Source organism: Pipra filicauda, unplaced genomic scaffold (genome assembly GCF_003945595.2).
Source record: "Pipra filicauda isolate LSUMZ 115617 unplaced genomic scaffold, ASM394559v2 scaffold232_size1229904_pilon, whole genome shotgun sequence".
NCBI lineage: Eukaryota > Metazoa > Chordata > Aves > Passeriformes > Pipridae > Pipra > Pipra filicauda.
Window position 1 is genome coordinate 162,255 of NW_024104346.1, and position 20,831 is coordinate 183,085.

Here is a 20,831-nt window from a genome sequence, read left to right on the forward strand (position 1 = left end):
GAGAGTGAGGAGGTCTCCCCTGAGCCTCCTCTTCTCCAGGCTGAGCCCCCCCAGCTCCCTCAGCCTCTCCTCACAGCACTTGTGCTCCAGTCCCTTCCCCAGCCTCGTTGCTCTTCTCTGGACCTGCTCAAACTCCTCCATGTCCTTCCTGAGCTGAGGGCCCAGAACTGGACACAGCACTCCAGGGGTGGCCTCACCAGTGCTGAGTCCAGGGGAAGAATCACTTCCTTGGACCTGTTGGCCACCCTGTTCCTGAGCCAGGCCAGGATCCATTGGCCTTCTTGGCCACACTGCTGGCTCATGTGCTGGCTGTGCCTGTCCTCAGTGGAGTGAGCAGGGACCTTAATGGCACATTAAGACTTTGCAAGAAGCTGTATTAACACACATTAAACATTAAAGCAAACCCAGGTCAGGTCCTGGCTGGGGGAAGGCAGGTCCCCCCCTCTTCAGCCCAGTTGCTGCCTCTTATGTAAGGCCACGTTTGGCCCCGTCCACGTTCCTCTGCAGGAAGCACAACCCCTTCCCTGAGGCTTTTCTGAGCAGGGGCTCTGCTCAGGTTCCTCCCAGGAACTCTCACGTTCAGGAGCAGCCCCAGAGAGCCTCCCGAGGCTGGCCAACATCTACTCATGGAATTATTACAGGGCTCCCTTCATCCAACTGGAAGAAAACAAACTCCAAGCAAGACTTTTCCATTAGGCACCGGCAGAGAGCACGGGCTGAGCCTCTGCTGCTGCCAGGACACAGCTCAGCACAGCTTCTCAGGGTGACACAGGCTACAGTGAGCCCAGACACCCCTTCCCCAGGGCCCTCATCCCTCAGGGATCTATCCCAGTGCTCACCTGTGCACTCTGGACTGGTCCCAGTCCACGTCCCGTTCACGGTGCAGTGCCTGCTCAGCACCCCTGTGGAGTAATAGCCCTCCCTGCACTGGTAAATGATGGAACTGGAGAAGACCAGGCCGTCGTTGAAGATGACCCTGGCATTGCTGGGGGTTCCTGGGTTCCCACAGGATATCACTGGAAAGCAAAATGGCACAGTTAAAAAAAAAAAAAACAAAACACCACGAAACACAAACGACCCCTCCAAAAAACGAGGCTTTCCCCCTGCAGTGAACTGTTCTCAGTAAAAGCAAGGTGTGCTGCAGAGCTGCTGGATCAGCTCAGAGGGAAGGGGCTGTTCCATGGAAAAGCAGCTGCATCAACCCAGCAGGATCCCCAGACCACTCCCCAGCTCAGAGCAGGGCTCTGCCTTGCCAAGGATCTGCATCTCTCTCAGGGGACTGGAAAACACTCTGTCCCTGCATCCACTCAGGCCCTGAAGCTCCAGCCCTGCTGCTCTCCCAGGCACATCCTGGGAGAATCCCCCCCTGCCTGATGGACTCGTGTCCATTTGCTGCAGGGCCTTATCCTGCAATAATCAGCCTCGTGGTCCCACAGCTTAACAAAGCAGTGGTGCCAAGCCTGGAGTCCCTCCACATTCCAGGAGTTTGGGAGCCTGGAGCTGAGCGTGCCACCTTGCCTTTGGGATCCTAAAATATCCTGAGTTGGAAGGGACCCACAAGGATCAGAGGCCAAGTCCTAATGTTGGGATGTCAACAACTGTGCAGCATTGGAAGGAAGGAGAGCAGTAAGGGAGCCTGCTGTCCTCCCACTGTGGCACTGCTCACTGCCCAGCCATAGCCAATTATCCCTTCAGAGGAGGGAGAATGTCCTGGGAATACAATTACAGGGTTGTCAGTGCCCAAGTTTTATGTCTGAAGTGCCTCAGCACCCCAGGAACAAAAAGGCCTGGGGATGGTGGAGCACAGAGCCCTGCCAGGACAAAATAAGCACCTGCAGTAATTGCCCCCAGCCCCTCACTGACTCCGAAATTACAGCACCCAAAAGAAAATCACAGGAATCAAGGAAAGGCTTCAACCACAAATCCCAGAACACTCCTGGCTGACCCCCTTCCCCAGCAACACCCCAAAACCTCTGTGAGAGCAGGGACCCACGGTGACCCATCCTGGGCCCTCCCTGCACCACACACTCCAGTTTTTCCAGTTGTTCTCCGCAGGGAAGCACAAACTCCAGCAGGAAAACCACGAGCACAGCCCACCAAGGCGAGGAGAGGAGCCTTCCCCTCTTGTTGCTTGGTTTGCTGACAGCCTGTTAACACAGGAGCTGCTTGGAGGCAGATCTGTCTTACAGGAGGAAACTAATAACTGCTCTGGGCTGTGTGCACACAACTCCTCGTGGCTCCCGAGGTGGAGCTCGTTATGGATTCCAGTGTCATTTCCCAGAGATGCTGGGATAAAAGTCAGATTCCATCACCTCGGAAAAAAGCTCTGAATTACCATTTCACTGCCTGCCCGTCCATCAGTTCCCTCCTGCCCACCCTCCTCCACTTATTCATGGGGCCAAAAAACACACACGGACGACCCCCAAATTATTACTTTTGGGATTAGGAGGGGACTCGTGGGAATGGTTTAATGGCAGAGTGGATCAGCTGGGACCTGCATGGGCCAGACACAAGAGAAGTCATAAATATAAGGATGAAAGGATTGAATGTCTGAAACAGCAATTTAAATATCAGTAGGATCTAATCATGCAAGAGAGCAGTAAAGGAGTAAATAATTCCCTCTGGCTGCAGTGGGAGGTGTAAAATGAATTAGGAACACCAAAAAAATGGTTTCTGAGGCCACTGGGGGGGTCTGCAAACAGGGACAGTGGGACCCCTGACAACAACCAGAGCTGATCCCCACGATCCCATCCCTGCAGGGGGAATCTGGGAAGCTCCTGCCTCTTACAAAGTGCCTCTGCTATAGAAAACATCCCAGCTCAGAGGTGCTCCAGAGCTCAGCAATAATTAATCGGGTTCCAATCCACACACATCCATTTTCTGAAAAGCTTTCAGGTTTCCCTTTGCCTTCCTTTGCTGCTTCCTGCGAGTTTTACAGCGAGAAGCTGCTGGGAGAAGGGAATTTCTCTGGGTCCTGATCGGGCACGTTCAGACGATGCTCAGACGAGGCCACTGAGCTGCCCCCCCAGCACCCTGAGCAGGGCAAGGAGCAAGTGCTGGTACTCATGAAACATTTAATTTCCCCTCACTCTGCCCAGAAAACCCCCCCTGGACACGGTGAGAGGGGTGTGAGGAGCAGCCAGCCCCTCTCTCAGGCACGAGGCGCCAGCGGTGCCTGTCACTGAGGTGACATGTGAGCTTGTGTCCTTTGCATGTCCCCCCTCCTCTGAGCTGCTCCTCATAACCCCCAGTTCTTCTTTCAGGCTCTGCTCCCATCCCAAACACTCTCCTAATGATGTCTGACACATCAGCAGGACCTCCTGCTGGAAGAAGGGACAGCTCAGGGCTTGTGGAGTCTCAAAGCCTTTCCTTCAGGGCTGGTAATTTCCAGGCTGTTTAATTTAACCAGTAACCCATAACCCACCCAACTATGCAGAGAGAGGAAGAATAAAACAGTCTAGACCCGAATCCCAGCCCTGCCACCTCCCATGTCCTCAGCAGTCAAATGAGCAGCAGACAAAACTCTGCTCCTTTTCCCACTGTTATCGCTTAAAATAAATCATTTCTCTCTACTGAAACTGCCAAAGAGCAGCCAGAGCCCTGACTCATTTTGGATGCAGCTTTAATTCCCTCGGAGAAACAACAAACACTATAAAAGCAAATATTCTGCTCAGCTTTTAAGAGGAGGAGGGAGTGTAGAGTACAACTGTGAGCCCCTTCCCGCATCGCTCCTCGGCGAACACAGACAGGGCATCAGGAAGGAGGAGAAAGGAGGAAAAAAAAACCACCAAACATCTAAAATTACATTTACACTTTAAAATTTGCTGGAAATTAAAGCTAAATGAGGCCTGAAATCTGCCATTTTGGAAAGCTGCTCTTACTGAGCACAACAAAAGCAGAGCTCCATAAACCCGAGTGAAGCAGGAGGCTCAGGCAGAGCCCCTGCAACTCATCTCAGTTCACTCCAAACCATTTGTCCATTCTGGGAAAAGCAGTTGGGACTTCTTCCTGCCTCCCTGTTCCCTTGGTTCCCTTAGAAGATGTTTTAGTGGGTAAAAGGTATGAGACCCAGAGCTGAGGAGTTCCAAGGTGACCCCACACACCCTGGACTGGTCCCGGTGCAGGAGGACACGATGGTGCAACATCAGCTCCCTGACCCCTAAGTCAGGCAGATCCTTTGGAATTGAAGCTGTTAGAGCATCTTACCCTCTCTGAAATGCAGATAAGGGCTTTTCTCTCCTTCCCTCCTATTCCTGCTGTTGGATTTGCACTGTGCCCACAGGCACTTCCACGTCCCTGTGCTGTGGGTCCCCATCTCCTGCTCCTCGAGCTGAGCCCCTCTGTGCCCTCCCAGCAGCTGATCTGGGCAGCAACTTCCATGAGCTCCATGGTGACCTGTGAAGCACCATCAGCCTTGATTTTGCTCCATTTTGGGAGCTGAGAGCAGCAAACCCACAGCTGAGTCCTGGTTAATGCACCACCGAGGTGCCCATTCCTCCCAAGGACCCGCCTGGGCACTCAGCCTTCACCTCCAAGTGCCAGGAATTCACCCCAAAGTCAACTCCCCTCTCCCTCTCCAGTTCCAGAGGGCTGAACACACCGCTCAAAGTGCAGCCAGAGAACTTGGGACTGGTGGTGAATACAAATGACAGGGACCAGCTCATCCCTGGGCATCGCTCTCCTACACTGGCCAGTCAGCACTTAACATTAAGTGACTACATTAGAGGCATAATGTTATTATTATTCATAAAGTATGGAAAAAAAATCTGCCAGGGATCTGGATTTCGGTGCCTCTGGAACCTGATGGGTTATTTATCCTGAGATTAATGAAGGGAGCCTTCCCACTGATGGAAAAAAACAGAGAGTGGAAAAAAGAACCTCCTGAGATCTGAGTGTATTAATAAAATGATTCAGTGTCTTTTCAATCAAGAGCACCATCAATTTGGAATAAATTTCCAATTCATTTACAAACTCTCTCTAAGCTTTTGGCTTTTGAAACAGCTGGAGAGAAGCACTTGCCCAGGTCTCCTTGCACTTGGTCTCCTGCCTCATTTTTGGCTTTTGTTCTTACCCCAGCTGGTTTTTAAACACTTGTCTAAAACAGTAGCAGGGAGCAGCACAGCCCAGAGAATCCAGTGAGGGGATTATTTATTGGATTATAGGGTCTTACTTGATTCCTTCAAATGGAAAAATCAGGGGGTTTGGGGCTTTGAAACACAAAAAATGTGCTTACTGGATTATAATTTGCATTTTGCATTTCTGCTTAATGGAAATGACTCTTGCTTGTGCCAGCTCCAGCTCTGAGGGAGGGTGGAATCTGCTGGTGTTTCTCATTCTGCTGAATTTCCCCCACAAGGCAATAAGGAATTAGTGGCACCCAGAGTTCTGACACCAAAAAAAGGCTGTTTCTGATCAGGAGGATCAGGGGACCCCAGTGATTCCTGAACAACGGTCTGGAGGGGATGGCAGGAAATAAGGACCAGATTCCAAAGGCTCTTCCTGCCCTACACCTCCACCCAGATGTTGGCACTGACCTGAGCATCCCAAACCCCCTCTGCTGCAGCAGAACCCAGCTGGGCCTGCAGAGAAGTGATGCTCCAAAAACCCTCCTGTGGGGTGTGACCCACGCATGGCTGGGAGGAGGAGGAGGAGAACCCAGGAGGAGGAGGCTCCTGGGCACACATTTCCTCCTCAGTGTTTGGAGGAGGTGACAAGCAAGAGAATCCTCTCTCTCTGATTTCATAGAATCATAGAATCACAGAATCAGCTGGGTTGGAAGGGACCTCCGAGATCATCAAGTCCAACCCTTGATCCAACCCCGCCGTGGTTCCCAGCCCATGGCACTGATGCCACATCCAGTCTGTCCTTAAACACCTCCAGGGATGGAGAATCCCCCCCTTCCCTGGGCAGCCCATTCCAATGGCTGAGCACCCTCTCTGCAAAGAAATTCTTCCCAATGTCCAACCTAACCCTCCCCTGGCACAGCTGCAGACCCAGCCCTCTTGTCTTGCTGATGGTTGCCTGGGAGAAGAGACCAACCCCCCCCTGGCTCCCCGCTCCTGTCAGGGAGTTGCAGAGAGTGAGGAGGTCTCCCCTGAGCCTCCTCTTCTCCAGGCTGAGCCCCCCCAGCTCCCTCAGCCTCTCCTCCCAGCACTTGTGCTCCAGTCCCTTCCCCAGCCTCGTTGCTCTTCCCTGGCCCTGCTCCAGCCCCTCCATGTCCTTCCTGAGCTGAGGGCCCAGAGCTGGACACAGCACTCCAGGGGTGGCCTCCCCAGTGCTGAGTCCAGGGGCAGAATCACTTCCCTGGCCCTGTTGGCCACCCTGTTCCTGAGCCAGGCCAGGATCCATTGGCCTTCTTGTCCCCCTGGGCACACTGTTCCACACTGTTCCTGCACCAAACGGCCGCTGGCAGAGGGGCCGGGCTGGGGTGATTCTGGGGTGATTCTGGGGACACCCAAGGGGCTGGGGAGGTGACAGTACCTTCACACTCGGGCTGGGTGCCGCTCCAGGAGCCGTTGGCCTGGCAGGTCCTGTCGGAGGAGCCGCGCAGGGTGTAGCCGGGCTCGCAGCTGAACCGCACCACGCTGCCCACGTCGAAGGTGTCCCCCAGCCCGATGCCATGGGAGGGGATCCCCGGGTCACCACACACGCCCTGGCTGCCCCCTGCACAGAGAGAGCAAGCATGTGATGAGTTTGGACCTTCTTCCCCCCTCCGAGGGGAATTTAACTCTGACTGGCTGCAGGAATTCCAGATGGAACCCCCCCACACACACTCCTGGTTTGAAGCTTTTTGCAAACCATGGCCATGACTCCTGAATGCCAGGATGGAGCAGCTGCAGCTGCTTCTGGTGGCAGCTGCTCCAGCATCAATCATGTGGACACTCTGAGGCACGTGGTGTGACTCCTGGGGACAGTCCTGTGCAGGGCCTGCAGCTGGACTGCAAGATCCCTGGGGGTCCCATTCCGTGATTCCGGGGTTGCTTTCCCTCCAAGCAAGAACTCCAGTGTGCTCCAAGCCCCCCCCAGCACACCCCACTGTATTCACAGAACAGGAGCTGTGGGGTTTGGAGCACAGGGTGGGGAGAAACATCCACTCCTGCAGGCTGGGAACACTCGGAGCTGGAATTGGGGAGCAGCTGGCAGGGGTTCCCTGGAGCAGGCTGGAGGGATGCCCACCTCCCTGCTGCCTGCACCGTGTTCCTGGCTTGCTCCACCACCAATCTGTGTGAACACATCCCCTCCCAGGGCAGGAGAGCCCATTTCCCTGTGGCAGCTGGTGATGAAGTGCCCAGTTCTGGGCCCTCTCGCTGCAGGTCCAGCCCCTGCTCCGTGTGACACAGAACATAATGAGCACATTCATCATGTGGGGAATGAACTTCCCTGGGCACAGAAGGGGCAGAATGCTCCAGGTCCAACATCTCCTTTCACATAATGACTCGTGCCCAAGTCTTTTGTTTCATCTGGCAAAAAGTGCTGTCACACCGTGGGGATCCTCCACACACAGCCTTTGGCAGGAGCCCCGGGCTCTGCTCTGCCTCCTCCCTGCTTCTCTAACTGCTCCACCTGAGTCTGGGGGGAAGGAGGAGCCTTTCTCCAAGGCCTGGGGTGGGAATGATGGTTCTGGGATCCTGGGCATCCACCCAGCACCCCCCCTCAGGGCCATCAGCCTCCAAGAAGTCATTCAGCAAACACAGCAGGTGTCAGTAGGAACTAGGCAGAACAAATCTGAGTGTTCCCAAAAATCCACCCACAGAGATGACAGGAGAGAGTGAGAAAGAACTACATGGGGAAAAGGCACGAACTGGAGCAGAAAACCCTCCTGAGCAGCTCCAGAGCAGGAACTCTGCAGACATGGCTGCTGAACACCAGGATGACTCCACTTAATTTCCCTTCCCCTTCCAAATCAGAGGTTAAACTTGGTCAAGTGGTACTGCTGAATCCAAGTGGCATTATTAAAAATTAACACTTGTCCCGAGTGCTTTGCTCATTATGTCACATCCCGTGTGTTGTCCAAGGAACAAGGGATGGGATGGCTTGGGGAGGGCTTTGCACAGCACCCCACCCAGTCACCCAGCACCCTTCCCTCTGCTGGAGGCCACCAGACCCCCCTGTCAGCACATCTCACTGCATCCCCCAGGATCTTGACCCAAATCTGTTCCACCAGGGACTTTTTCTGCGTATTAGGATGTTCTCAGGGCAAGACCTCTCCCACCCAGGAGTGGGGAAGGACTTCTGCTGCCAAACCCCTCTCCGTGGAGATGCTGATGATATGGAAACTCATTGTAGCAGCTTCCACCTGCCTGGTGCAGGCCTGGGGCTGCTGTGGGGCTGTAACAGCAGATGTCAGGCCCTGGAAAGAGCTCCTTTTATTGGAGAGCACAGGGAAGAGGGTCAGATGGTGCAGACAGGGTGCAAGGACCCAGTTTTGCATCCCACATGTCCCTCCTGCCTGGGCTCTGCAGGGAGAAGTCCTGAGCAGCAGCTGCAGTTCCCTCCCAGCACAGCCATGTGCTGCAGGGATTTATTTCTCCTCCTGCCAGCCCAGAGCTTCACTCCCTGCCAGTGCTGATCAAGGTGCAGGAGGCTGGGTGGCTCAGACACGGGGATTTCCAGCCCTCCACACCCTCCCTCTGTACCAGGGGGGCTTCTCCAGCTCAGAGCCCATCAGGTGCCCCCTCACAGGGTAAAAGGGCTGGAGGATGATCACAGAAGCACAGAATTGGAAGGGACCCACAAGGAGCATCCTGTCCAACCCTGGCCCTGCACAGGACCATCCCCAAGAGTCACCCCCTGTGCCCCAGAGGATCAGCCAAACCCTCCTGGAGCTCTGGCAGCCTTGGGGCTGTGCCCACTGCCCTGGGGAGCCTGGGCAGTGCCCAACCAGCCTCTGGGGGAAGAACCTTTTGCTGAGATCCAACCTGACACAGCTCCAGCCATTCCCTGGCTGCTGTCCCTGCTCCCCCAGAGCAGAGCTCAGTCCCTGCCCCTCCTCTGCCCCTGCCCAGGCAGTTGGAACTGCACTGAGGTCTCCCCTCAGTCTCCTCTGCTCCAGCTGAACACACCAAGTGCCCTCAGTGTCCTCCCACGGCTCCAAACCCAGGCCCTTCCCAACCTTGTTGCCCTCCCTTGGACACTCTCCAATGGCTCAATGTCTTCCCTGCTCTGTGCTGGGAATGCCCCACGCCCTCCCTGGCCAGCCCCTGACCTGAGCAGTGGGGCAGGGCCCCGCTCCAGCGCCCGTCCAGCTGGCACATCCGCGTGGAATTCCCGACCAGCGTCCGCTTCCCCAGGCAGCTGTACCGGACCACGGAGCCCACGGTGTGCTTGTCCCCCGAGATCTGGGCGTGGGGAGGGGACCCGGGGTGGCCACAGGACACCACTGCAGGAGACACAGGCGACAGCTTCAGCCCCACGGCGTGGGTTGGGTTGGGAGGCACCTCAAGGACCATCTCACTGCAACCCCCGCCTTGGGCAGGGACACATTCCATCGGGCCAGGCTGCTCCAACCTGGCCTGGGACACTTCCAGCTTCTCTGGGCGACCTGTGCCAGGGCCTCAGCGCCCTCAGAGAAAAGCTCAATGCACAGAAAACAAAGACATGCAAAAATCTCTGGGTTTTTTTTTAACCCCACAAACCCACACGTTCGGTTGTAAAACCAACCCGAGCTTCCAAAGCTTTGAGAACGCCCACAAATCCTCCAAGTCACGCTCAGCATTTTAAGGCAGGAGATCCCTGGCACTCAGCTGGCAGGCTGGGGGCTGAGGGGATATCAGGCTCCAGGTTTTTAACAGGTAAATCCCCCCTTGGAGCCCCGCCAGCTGTGGTACCAGGGGGGATGTCACTTCTCAATTCCCCAGGGCCTGTGCAGGGTCTGCAGGGTGAGGACGGGACATGCTGCTCACAAAAGGAAAGGAAAATGTGCCCAAAACTCCTTTGCATGGCCGGGTGTGGAGGGATAATACAGGGGGAAAAAAAAGGATCAGCCATGGCTTTGGAACAGCTTCAGCCAGTTCAGATTCCAGGAGCTCCATGGCCATTCCTTATCCAGGGAATGGGACTGCAGCTGGTTTTGTGTCCAAAGGGACAAACTGGCTGTGCTGGGGGGGTGGGTCCTGCCTGCACCACCAGCTCACTGGGCAACTAAGATACACTTTGGATCCTGATTTCTCCCAGTGTAGGAAAGGGGACATGGGGACATCACCACTGACATCCTCCCACAGTCCACGGAGACCTCCTGGCCTGGGTGTTCCACGAGACCACTGGGAGGATTCTGAGTCTTTCCACAAAGCCAAACCATCACCCAGAACCTCCCAGTCCCAACCCCGGTGGCAGAAAGGGCCAGGATCCTGGGGGAAAAAAAAAAGGGATAAAACCAGAGCAAGGGTGAGGAAGCAAATGCTCTTCAGCACCTGCTCTGCAGCAGAAGGAATTTATTCTGTATTTCCTTCGGTGTCATCTCCCTCCCCAAAAGCCCTGGGGATGAGTGGGAGTGTGACCCCACTCAGGTGTCACCTCACTCAGGGGTGTCACTCAGGGGGGTGTCCCCACCCAGGTGAGCTGCAGGTTCCTTCCCAGGCAGGTTTTTGCTCCAGAGGTGCTTTTGCCCTTCTCCCCCTGCCCTGGTTTGGCTGGAGCTGCTCAGAACCAGGAAAACCCACTGGGCTCTGCCTTCCCCTGCAGAGGGAACCCACCTCCAAGGGGATCTCTCTCCTCACACCACCACATTCCCCTCCACGGGCAGGACCTGGAGCCCACTGACAGAAGGATTCCCATGGATTCCCAGGGTTTTGACACTGAGCTGAGCAAGAAGGAACTCCACGGGCTGCAGCCCCGGGGTGGGTGGGATTGTTCTGGATCGTTCTGGAGCACTTACAAAGACACTGTGGGAGGGCACGGTCCCAAGTGCCATCCCCCTGACAGGTGAGGACGTGTGTCCCCAACAGGTAATATCCATGGCTGCACTGATAGGACACAGTTGTTCCAAAGCTGAATCTGTGGGGCCCGCTGGGCTGCACTTGCCGGACGCTGTTTTCCAGGTGCCCGGGGTCAGTACAGTTTACAACTGCAAACAAACAACAAAAAACCATCATAGCACAAACCAAAGGGGGTGACAGAGCAGAGGGTCCTCCAGGAAAGAGCAGGGAAATGGGGGGGAAACTGCAAATCACACATGCAGCGAGTTAAAGGGTTGGTTTTTTTTTTCCCCTCCCGGTCTTTTGTTTTGTTTTGAGATTCTTTAGGGTGGAAATAGGAAAAAAAAAGATGATTATTTCAAGGAAAAAGAGAGTCAAGGCAATGCTGCAGGGGCTCATCTGGCCATGCAAGGCTCAGCAGCAGAGCCTGGGTCTCTGGTCCCAAACTGGGACATACATTAACCAGTTAGGAATAAATGATCCCAAACTGGGATGTGCATTACCCAATTAGGAATAGATGATCCCAAAATGGGACATATATTCTCCAATTAGGAATAAGTGATCCCAAACTAAGACATACATTAACCAGGTAGGAATAAGTGATCCCAAACTGGGACATACATTCTCCAATTAAGAGTAAATGATCCCAAACTGGGATGTACAGTACCCAATTAGGAATAAGTGATCCCAAACTGGGACATACATTCTCCAATTAAGAGTAAATGATCCCAAACTGGGATGTACAGTACCCAATTAGGAATAAGTGATCCCAAACTGGGACATACATTCTCCAGTTGGGAATAAATTAGGAATAAGTGATCCCAAACTGGGACATACATTCTCCAGTTGGGAATAACCAATTCTTTGACCGACACAGCAACAGCATCCACAGAGATACTGGATTGAGGGAGTACAGAGGGAGGGAGTGCAGGGAGGGGAGGGAATTTGATAAGTGAACCTCAGTGCTGATCCCAGTGGAAGTTGGGCAGCCCAGAAGGAAAAAGGGCTCTGCACAAAACTGGGGGGTTGGAGTAAAACTGCTCTGGGGTCACCAGGGCTGAGCTGGGATTTCCTGGTGTACCACCCACACCTCAATGCCTTGGAGGATGCAGGGTCAGAGAAAAGCCCCAGGGTAAAACCAGCTTTGTTCCCTGAGATTCCCCCCTCGGAGCTCAGGCGCCGCTCGGACGCTCCCGAGGAACCGCCGGGTTTGGCCGGCAGGAACTTCTGGGGTTTAGGAACTCAGAGAAGCCAGGGAGGAAGGCCCAGCCCTGCCCTCCCCAGTTTTCCTGGAGCACTCACCACGGCAGGAGGGCAGGGTGCTGCTCCACTGGCCGTTGGCCAGGCACTGGGATTGGGAAGCTCCCTCCAGGCGGAAGCCGGGGTTGCACACGAACTTGGCCACGTCGTTGAGGTTGAACTGAGTGCCCTGGGTCAGGCCGTTGGCAGGGTTGCCAGGGTGCCCACAGGTGATGGCTACAAGCAGAAAGTGGAGATATTACCTATTTTTTTATTTCATTTTATTTTTTTTTCTCCCCTGGAAGAAGGGGATCATCCGTTTGTGATAAATAATTGTGACTCGTGAAACAAACGGGTGACGACAGCCAAACAAAACAAACGGATTGCAAAACTTAATTACACCCCCAGAAAGAAATAAAACAGACCCTTACAAGGTCAAGGGGCCCTAAAACCTCCCTACTATCCCAAGAATAAAATATGGTAGAACTTTAAATCTGTTTGTCCAAGAATGCATGAATTGTGACCATTGTAGAGATAACCATTTAGCTTTAGCTGTAAGAAAACCCATATATTAAATACTTAGCAAAAAACTGTAAAATGTATATGTATATGAGATAATTAATATGCATGAAGCAGCTAAGATAAATGCCAAATGTACACTGTAGTGTGTGTGCAGATTTGGGAAACTTGTCCCCATTTCTGTCACCCAGCTGGCTGTGCTTGCTTTTACCAGATAATAAACTCTTATTCAAAAACTTATAGAAACTCAGGACTTTGTTTATCACACAAAAAAGTCCTCGAGGTCAGAGAGCATAAAAAACCTCACCCCCATCAATCCTGAAACCTGCACTGCCTTCAAAGGTTTGGGCCCAGCTCTGCTGAAATAGTGACTCAAGTGGAGAGCACGGGATCTTTGTTCATTCCACTGGCAGGAGGGATTCTCTGCATCACTCTCTGAGCACTGAGTGCCAGTACCCTACTGACTGACACCATAAATCCCCAGAGCTCCTCTTCAAAAATCCCAGCTCCTGCTCTTCATCTACTGCCTCCCATCACTCTGGGCATCACACACCATCACAAAACCTGCTGCTCCCCCCTCTCTCTGCTGCCAGTCAGGTTTCTGCTCACTGCAGTAAAAAGTTACACCTGGAGGGAGAGTTAAAAGAGAGGGGAAAATATGAGAAAAACCAGGTTTCTAGCATATGGCCTAGAAAGGTTAAATCTGCCTGCTCGAAGTGGGAGAAACTTTGGGGGAAAACCTCGATTTCCAAAGCCCTGAAATGTGGGGGTTTGTGTAGTTCTTCTTCCTGGGGCTGATGTTGGTTTGAGGTGGAAGGGTGCAGGGTCCTGTCTGAGCTGCTCTGGCAACACCCAGGGAAGGGGAGAGGCAAAGGCTGGAGCAGCAGGAAGCACAGCAGATTCCAAAATTCCAAGTGCTTTTGGAAAGTGCCTGGACCACTCTGCTGGCACAGAGGCAGGTGACACAGGGAGGACACAGCCCCTGGTTCCAGCCCAGCAGCGAGTTCCACTGCACAAAAGAAAAGTCAGGATAAACCATAAAGAGCTTTTTGGCTGCTTAAGGGATGTGACACCCTGTGACAGCTGAGGACAAAGCCATATTGATTATTGTCATGCTGAAAAGGGGTAATGGCCCATCAGTACAGCTTTGCTGTGCAGCTGCCAGTGCCAGGAGAAGCTTGAGGGGAAGATGAAATCCCCACAAAAGATCCATAACACATTTGGCTGCCAAGGCTGGACTGTACCACAGGGATGGCAATTTATTCCTCATGCAAGCTGATGGCAGGACAGGGCTGGAAAATGTGAAGGCAGAGAGACCTGCAGTGCTGCAGGTGTCAGGTGCTCTGAGGTGCTTCTGAACATGGTTACACGTGTTTTGAAACAGGTGAGGGATTCTGTCCTGGGAAAAATATAATAAAAAAAAAAAAGGCTTCCCACAGTTGCCTGGATCAAAGAGAGCCATTCCCACAGAGGAGGCAACTGCAGCAGGTTTGAAGAGAACACATCAGGGCAGTGGGAGATGAGAATTTGCTCACACACAGCGCGCCCTGAGCTGTGTCACAGCAATAAAGCACCTCCTTCCAGAGCCCACCAGAGCTCTGCTTAACAGCCTGAAATTCCTGTTATCCACGAGGCCTAACGTTGTGTGACAGCTCCGAGTCATGGAATGGCCTGGGTTGGAAGGGACATTGAAACTCATCTCATTCCAACACCTTCCACTAGCCCAGGTTGCTCCAAGCTGGCCTTGGGCACTTCCAGGGATGGGGCAGCCACAGCTTCTCTGGGCAACCTGTGCCAGGGCCTCCCCACCCTCACAGGGAACAGTTTCTTCCCAATATTCCATTTATCCCTGCCCTCTGGCAGTGGGAAGCCATTCCCTGTGTCCTGTCACTAAATGCTCTTGTAAACAGTCTCTCTCCACATTTCTCTTCAGCCCTTTCAGGCACTGTAAGGCCACAATTAGGTCTCCTCAAAGCCTTCTCTTCTCCAGGCTGAACGATCCCAATTCTCCCAAGCCTTTCTTCAGAGCAGAGGTGGCTCCAGAACCTCAGATATCCCCCAAATTTTGGAGCCACTGCTAACCTTGATAACTTAATCCTCTTTTTTTTGTTTGTTTTTAGGCTGGAATCTGCATATTCACAGACAGGTCATTCCTTACTTCACATCTTGGTATTGCTGTGCCTCAGCACACAAAGCTCCAAACCAGACAGGGGGGATTGGAATAAACACCTGGAGAACCGGGATATGAAACACACGGATTGCACTGCCCATTGAGAAGGGGATGCTTAAACTTATTAACACCTTAGAGCTCCAGAGACTTGGTTAATTAGCTTAGTTACTGGAAAGATAAACGAGGGGGTTGTCCAAGGTGACCTGTAGGTGTGGAGCAGAGGGGTGAGAGCGGCCGTGGGCACAGAGGGTGGGTCTCCAGGATGGTTGGCAGGGTTGTGCCAAACAGAAACCCCAAAAGAGGGTCTCTCCCCTGAACCCACACCTTCACCTGGGCTCAGCCAGGACACATCTGGGCCCACAGTGGGATTTTCAAAGCAGAGGGAAGCACAAAAGCAGCAGATCCCGACACCCCCCAACCCTCTCTCCGAGGGTCAGCACCCTCCGAGGGTCAGCACAGCAACCCCCCCAGCCCCCTGTGTGAGCCCTGGGGTCTCTGAGGGGGGTGCAGGGCTTTGGGGGTCACTGGAGAGGTCTCTGGGGGTGCCCTTGACCCCCCCCCATGCCCCCTCCCCAGTACTGCACGTGCCAGGACGACTGTTCCTCCAGCAACTGCCTCTGTGAGCAGGGGGGGTCTCTGGGGGTGCTTTGGGGGTCTGGAGGGTCTCTGGGGGTGCCCTTGACCCCCCCCCATGCCCCCTCCCCAGTACTGCACGTGCCAGGACGACTGTTCCTCCAGCAACTGCCTCTGTGAGCAGGGGGGGTCTGGGGGTCTCTGAGGGGTGCAGGGGGGTCTGGGGGTGCCTGGCGGGGTCTTTGGGGGTCTCTGGAGTGTTTGGGGGTGCCTGGGGGTTACTGGTGGTGCCCTTAACCCACCCTGTGCCTCCTTCCCCCCAGCACTGCACGTGCCAGGACGACTGTTCCTCCAGCAACTGCCTCTGTGGGCAGGGGGTGGGTCTGGGGGTCTCTGGGGGGGTACAGGAGTTTGGGGGTGCCCAGGGAGTGTCTGGGGGTGCCCCCCACCCCTCCTCCTGCCCTCTGGCCACCCCCAGGGCCGGAGGGAGGTGCCAAGGTGCCCACATACTTACGCACACAGACAGGGGTCTTGCCGGACCAGCGGTGGTCCTGCTGGCAGATGCGCACGGACATGCCGATGAGGCGGAACCCGGGGCTGCACTGGTACACCACACTGCCCCGGTAGTTGTAGTTCTCCCCGTTGATCTGCCCGTTCACAATGGGGCTGGGAACGCCACAGTGCCCGGCTGGGGGGGAAGGACAGTCACTGGGAATCACTGGGAATTACCGGGAATCACCGCGGACGCCCCCGGAGGGCATCGCCCGTCCCAGAAACTCTCTGGGGCTCTTTCCCAACAAACCCCACACCTACCCAGACACCTGACCTCTGCCCCGCTCCAGAGCCCGTTGGCCATGCACTCCCTGACCCGGGAGCCCACCAGGGTGTAGCCAGTGTTGCAGGAGAAGATGGCTGTGGCCCCGTAGCTGGTCAGGGTCCCGATCTTGTTCCCGTTGGGAGGCGTCGGCAGGTCCCCGCAGGAGATAACTAGGACAGATCCCAAAAGCACCGTCAGCAAAACCAGGCTGGGAGCAGCTGGTTTGGGAAGAACCTCCCTCAGTCACTCCTTACTGGAGTAAGGAATGAGTGGGAAAGATAATTAAGTAGTTACAAGGATGATAACAATTCAGAGCCGTGTTAGACAATGTGACAAATACAAGTGCCGTTAATATTTATGTTCAGGACACGAGGGGAGTGCTAAAGACAGGCCAGGAAGAAACTAAAGGAGCTTTTCACACGGAAAGTTTCTCACACAGGAATATTTCTACCATTAACCCATCGTCAGGTGCAGTGGGAAACTTGACTTGTAGGAATTCCACAACATCACACGATCCCAGAATGGTTTGGGTTGGAAGGGACCTTAAAGTTCATCCTGTTCCACCCCCTGCCCTGGGCAGGGACACCTTCCACTGTCACAGGTTGCTCCATCCTGGCCTTGGACACTTCCAGGGATGGGGCAGCCACAGCTTCTCTGGGCAACTTGTGCCAGGGCCTCCCCACCCTCCCAGGGAAGGATTTCTTCCCAATATCCCAACCAGATCTCCCCTTTTCCAGCTTAAAGCCATTCCCCCTTGTCCTGTCCCTCCAGGCCCTTGTAAATAGTCTCCCTCCATCCTTCCTCTCAGCTCCCTTCAGGCACTGGAAGGTCACAAGCAGGTCACCCCAAAGCCTTCTCTTGTCCAGGCTGAACAATCCCAATTCTCCCAAGCCCTTGTCCAGCGTTGCCTTGAAATGGCTCAAAATTTCCAATGAAAAGTGACACCCAGCTTTTCCCTCACCCTGTGACCTCCAGGACAGAGCTGGCACCTGAAAATGAGACCCCCAGAGGACACCCAGGTGGGTTTGCAGCAGCTGGAGCCCTGCAGCCACAGCTCCCAGCCACACACTTCAGCTCCTCCTTTTTTATCTTTATTTTCTCTGCCTCAAAGATCTGCAAACCCTCCGGAGCTCCTGCCCTCAGCCAAGGGACTCACTCTGGGTGCTCGTGACCTCGGTGCTCTGCCAAGATCCTGTCATTTGAGTTTAGGTGGCAATAAGGCTGAGGGAATAAAACGAGGTCAGGCTCCTGCTCCCGGATCTGGCGGAAGAGCTGGCAGGGGGGAAAAGTACATCTGTCACCCACCCCGCAGTCACATCTCCACAAACAAAGGGAGGCAGGAGGGAAGGAGAGGTTCTTCTGTCTCTGTCTGCACTTAGAGAGGGAAAAAAACCTCCACCTTTGACAAGAGGGAAGATCCAAAGCACAGCAGTCGTGGCAGAACAACTGAGAGCTGCTTGTTTGCCCAGAGTGGTTTTGATTTACAGGTGACACCGCTACCCTTGTAAACCTGGTGTTTGCATGGAGAGGGAAGAGGGGAGGTTTTACACCAGCAGGTTTTATTTTTTCCTTCTTAAAAGCAAACTTCAGAGCATCTGGCAGCGGTGACAGCAAAGCTGCTGGGACCCGACAGCTCAGAGCGCTTGAGCTCACCCAGAGCCGCTCGGATCAGAGCAAGAATCACATCAGGACGTGACCTCTCCCTGCATCCAAACCCTCTTCTAACAGAGAGTTCTGGTGCATCCACCTCGGGTGCTGCCAAGAGCAGCCAGGGCTGTGGGGTGGCTGCACCCACCAAAGGGAAAGCAAAGGCCCCCCACCCCCTGCGAGACCGCCCTGCCCCGAGTGCTCTTACTTTTACAGGTGGGCATGGGCTCCCCTATGCTCCACTTGCCGTTGGCCTGGCACCTGATGACCCTCTGGCCCGTGTAGTAGTAGCCAGGGTCGCAGATGAGCATGAGCTGGGCGTTGTAGTGGTACTGGACCTCGTAGGTGAGTCTCCACCGGCCGTGCTCCACCGCGATGCTGCCGATGTCGGGACAGGCGACGGCTGGACACGGGGGGGGCAGGGCCGGGGGGAAAAGGGGACAGGAAAAGGTGTTATTGGGTGTTTGATTGTTACAGTGTCCAAAGGAGGCAACGAGGATGGGAAGGGACTTGATTTGAAGCCGTGGGAGGACACTGAGGGCACTTGGTGTGTTCAGCTGGAGCAGAGGAGACTGAGGGGAGACCTCAGTGCAGTTCCAACTGCCTGGGCAGGGGCAGAGGAGGGGCAGGGACTGAGCTCTGCTCTGGGGGGAGCAGGGACAGCAGCCAGGGAATGGCTGGAGCTGTGTCAGGGCAGGCTCAGGTTGGATCTCAGGCAAAGGTTCTTCCCCCAGAGGCTGGTTGGGCACTGCCCAGGCTCCCCAGGGCAGTGGGCACAGCCCCAAGGCTGCCAGAGCTCCAGGAGGGTTTGGCTGATCCTCTGGGGCACAGGGGGTGACTCTTGGGGCTGGGCCTGTGCAGGGCCAGGAGTTGGACAGGATTGTCCTTGAGGGTCCCTCCCAGCTCAGCAGACTCTGTGACTCTGTGAGTGTGGTGGGTTTTCAGTGAGGAGACACCACCTGGACAGGTGGGAAACCAAAACCCCACCAGAGGGGACATTTATCCAGTTGTTCAGGATCAGAAACACACTGTCCTGACCACCACACCCACGGGGCATAGCCATCCATGCTACAGGTGGGAGACACCCCTGACTGGACAGCCAGAATTCCCGGTGGGATGTGCTGTTCCCACACTCACCCACGCACTGGGGGGGCTGGTTCCCGTTGCTCCACTGCCCCGACTGCAGGCACTCGGTGCTGGGCTCTGATCCTGGCTGCAGCTGGAAGCCCTGGTTGCAGTGGTACACGGCCTTTGTGCCCACTGTGTACTCCTTGCCAAAGACAACCCCGTTCCTTGGGGCTCTGGGAACTCCACAGGACAGAGCTGGGGAAAAAAAGCACGGCTCAGAAATCAGTCAGCTTCCCGTTTTATCCCGGATTTGTGGCGAGCCAAAAGTGCAGCTCCCAAACCCTCCTAGTCACAGGATCACAGAATGTGCTGAGTTGGAAGGGACCCACAAGGATCATGGAGTCCAACCCTCAGCCCTGCACAGGACCATCCCCAAAAGTCACACCCTGTGCCTGAGAGTATCATCCAAACACTCCCTGAACTCTCACAACAGCTCCAGAAGCTGCAGGGAATGTCCACTTCCACAGAAGATCATATTTTCAACCCTATCAGCATGGTAACAGCAAAGCCAACACTGAATTCCAGTTTCTCCTGGAAGAGAACTCTGGCTGTACTTTCCATAATATCTGTAACACAAAATGCATCAACGCAGCACTCCAAAGTTTTCACACAGAGATAACGGATTCGATAGCGAGAACGCTCTGTATTTACATCCCACAGCAGCAACAACCCCAAACCCCTCTCCAAGAGCACTTCTGGATTACATAAGGCAGCAAATTGTGTAATTATGTTGTGGCAGAAGGAAGGCTAAATTTAGAGTTACGGCTGAGGAGGTAAAGGGGGGGGTGTTCAGGGGAAAAATAGATAAACGGGCACCGAGCCAAGTGGCTGCTGGAGATGGCAGTGCTTGGGAGAGGAGGCTCTGCACCACTCCTGCTGAAACCCTGGGCTCTGCAGCCAGGGGAGCCCCAAACAGGGCAGGGAGGGGACAGGCAGGCCCCAGAGAGGGACAGAGAAGAGCCACATTCACTTCTGCTGCAGGACACGAGCAGCCCAGTCACCCTCCTTCCCTCCCCTGGGAATGCCAGTGCTGGGAGCCCCTCACTCACAGCTGCTCTTCTCTCTTGGCATTCAAAGGAGCTGGGAAGCCAAACCCAGACCTGCCTCCAAAACCCTCCTGTGGGTCCCCATCCCTCTCCAAGCCTTGGCCCTGGGGAAGCCCATCTTGCCAGAGCTGGAGGTGACCAGCCAACCCATCTAGACAGGATGGGATGGCCAAGGGGAAGCTCCACTGGGAGACCACCAGCCAGTGGGCTGCCAATGCCTCTGTGGGGCTCTGAGAGGAGCAGGAGCTGCCACAGAGCACAGCCCTGCAGGCCAACACCAAACCCACCCCTGTCTGCATTTCCAAACTGCTCTGAGGGACATCCATCCCCTCCCGGAGGAGCCGGAGCTGCTCCTGCTCCTCGTGCAGGAGGTGGAGGCTGAGCCCGTGTCTCCTGACCCTCGTGCTGACACTCCAACACATTCACCTTCCTGTTATTCCCTCTGCACAACAACCAGGGCTGGAAAACCAGCAACCTTAGAGAAGTGACCCTCTGGTGACAGGGACCCCACTGAGCTGCAGAAGAGACACCAAACGAGTGTGTGCAGCAGCAGCAGCACAGCCCCAGAGCTTCCCACCACTCCCCCAAGGTCCAAGCAGCTTTTATCCCACTCCTGCTCCTCCTGGGGATGCTGGAGCAGGGTCCCCAGCGCTGGCAGGGGCTGGTGTTGCTCAGAGGTGTGAGCAATTCTGCAGGATCAGGCACATCCCTGGCTGGGCTGATAATCACAGGGATGTCACTCCGGCGGGCTCAGGAGCTCTCTCCAAGGCTGGGTGTCT

At 54.8% G+C, this 20,831-nt stretch overlaps 1 protein-coding gene across 3 annotated transcripts in view; it reads right to left on the minus strand.

Annotated features, from left to right (window-relative positions):
- CSMD2 (CUB and Sushi multiple domains 2) overlaps positions 1-20,831 on the minus strand; it is a 249,974-nt gene that overhangs the window by 15,993 nt on the left and 213,150 nt on the right. For all 3 annotated transcript variants that reach the window (XM_039381590.1, XM_039381589.1, XM_039381591.1), the window contains 9 exons: positions 19,016-19,201; positions 18,087-18,281; positions 16,228-16,401; positions 15,929-16,102; positions 12,216-12,389; positions 10,874-11,062; positions 9,206-9,379; positions 6,481-6,663; positions 840-1,016 (listed from right to left, as the gene is read on the minus strand). In XM_039381590.1, coding sequence (XP_039237524.1) covers positions 840-1,016; positions 6,481-6,663; positions 9,206-9,379; positions 10,874-11,062; positions 12,216-12,389; positions 15,929-16,102; positions 16,228-16,401; positions 18,087-18,281; positions 19,016-19,201 — 1,626 coding nt within the window. The remainder of the gene's footprint in view (positions 1-839; positions 1,017-6,480; positions 6,664-9,205; positions 9,380-10,873; positions 11,063-12,215; positions 12,390-15,928; positions 16,103-16,227; positions 16,402-18,086; positions 18,282-19,015; positions 19,202-20,831) is intronic.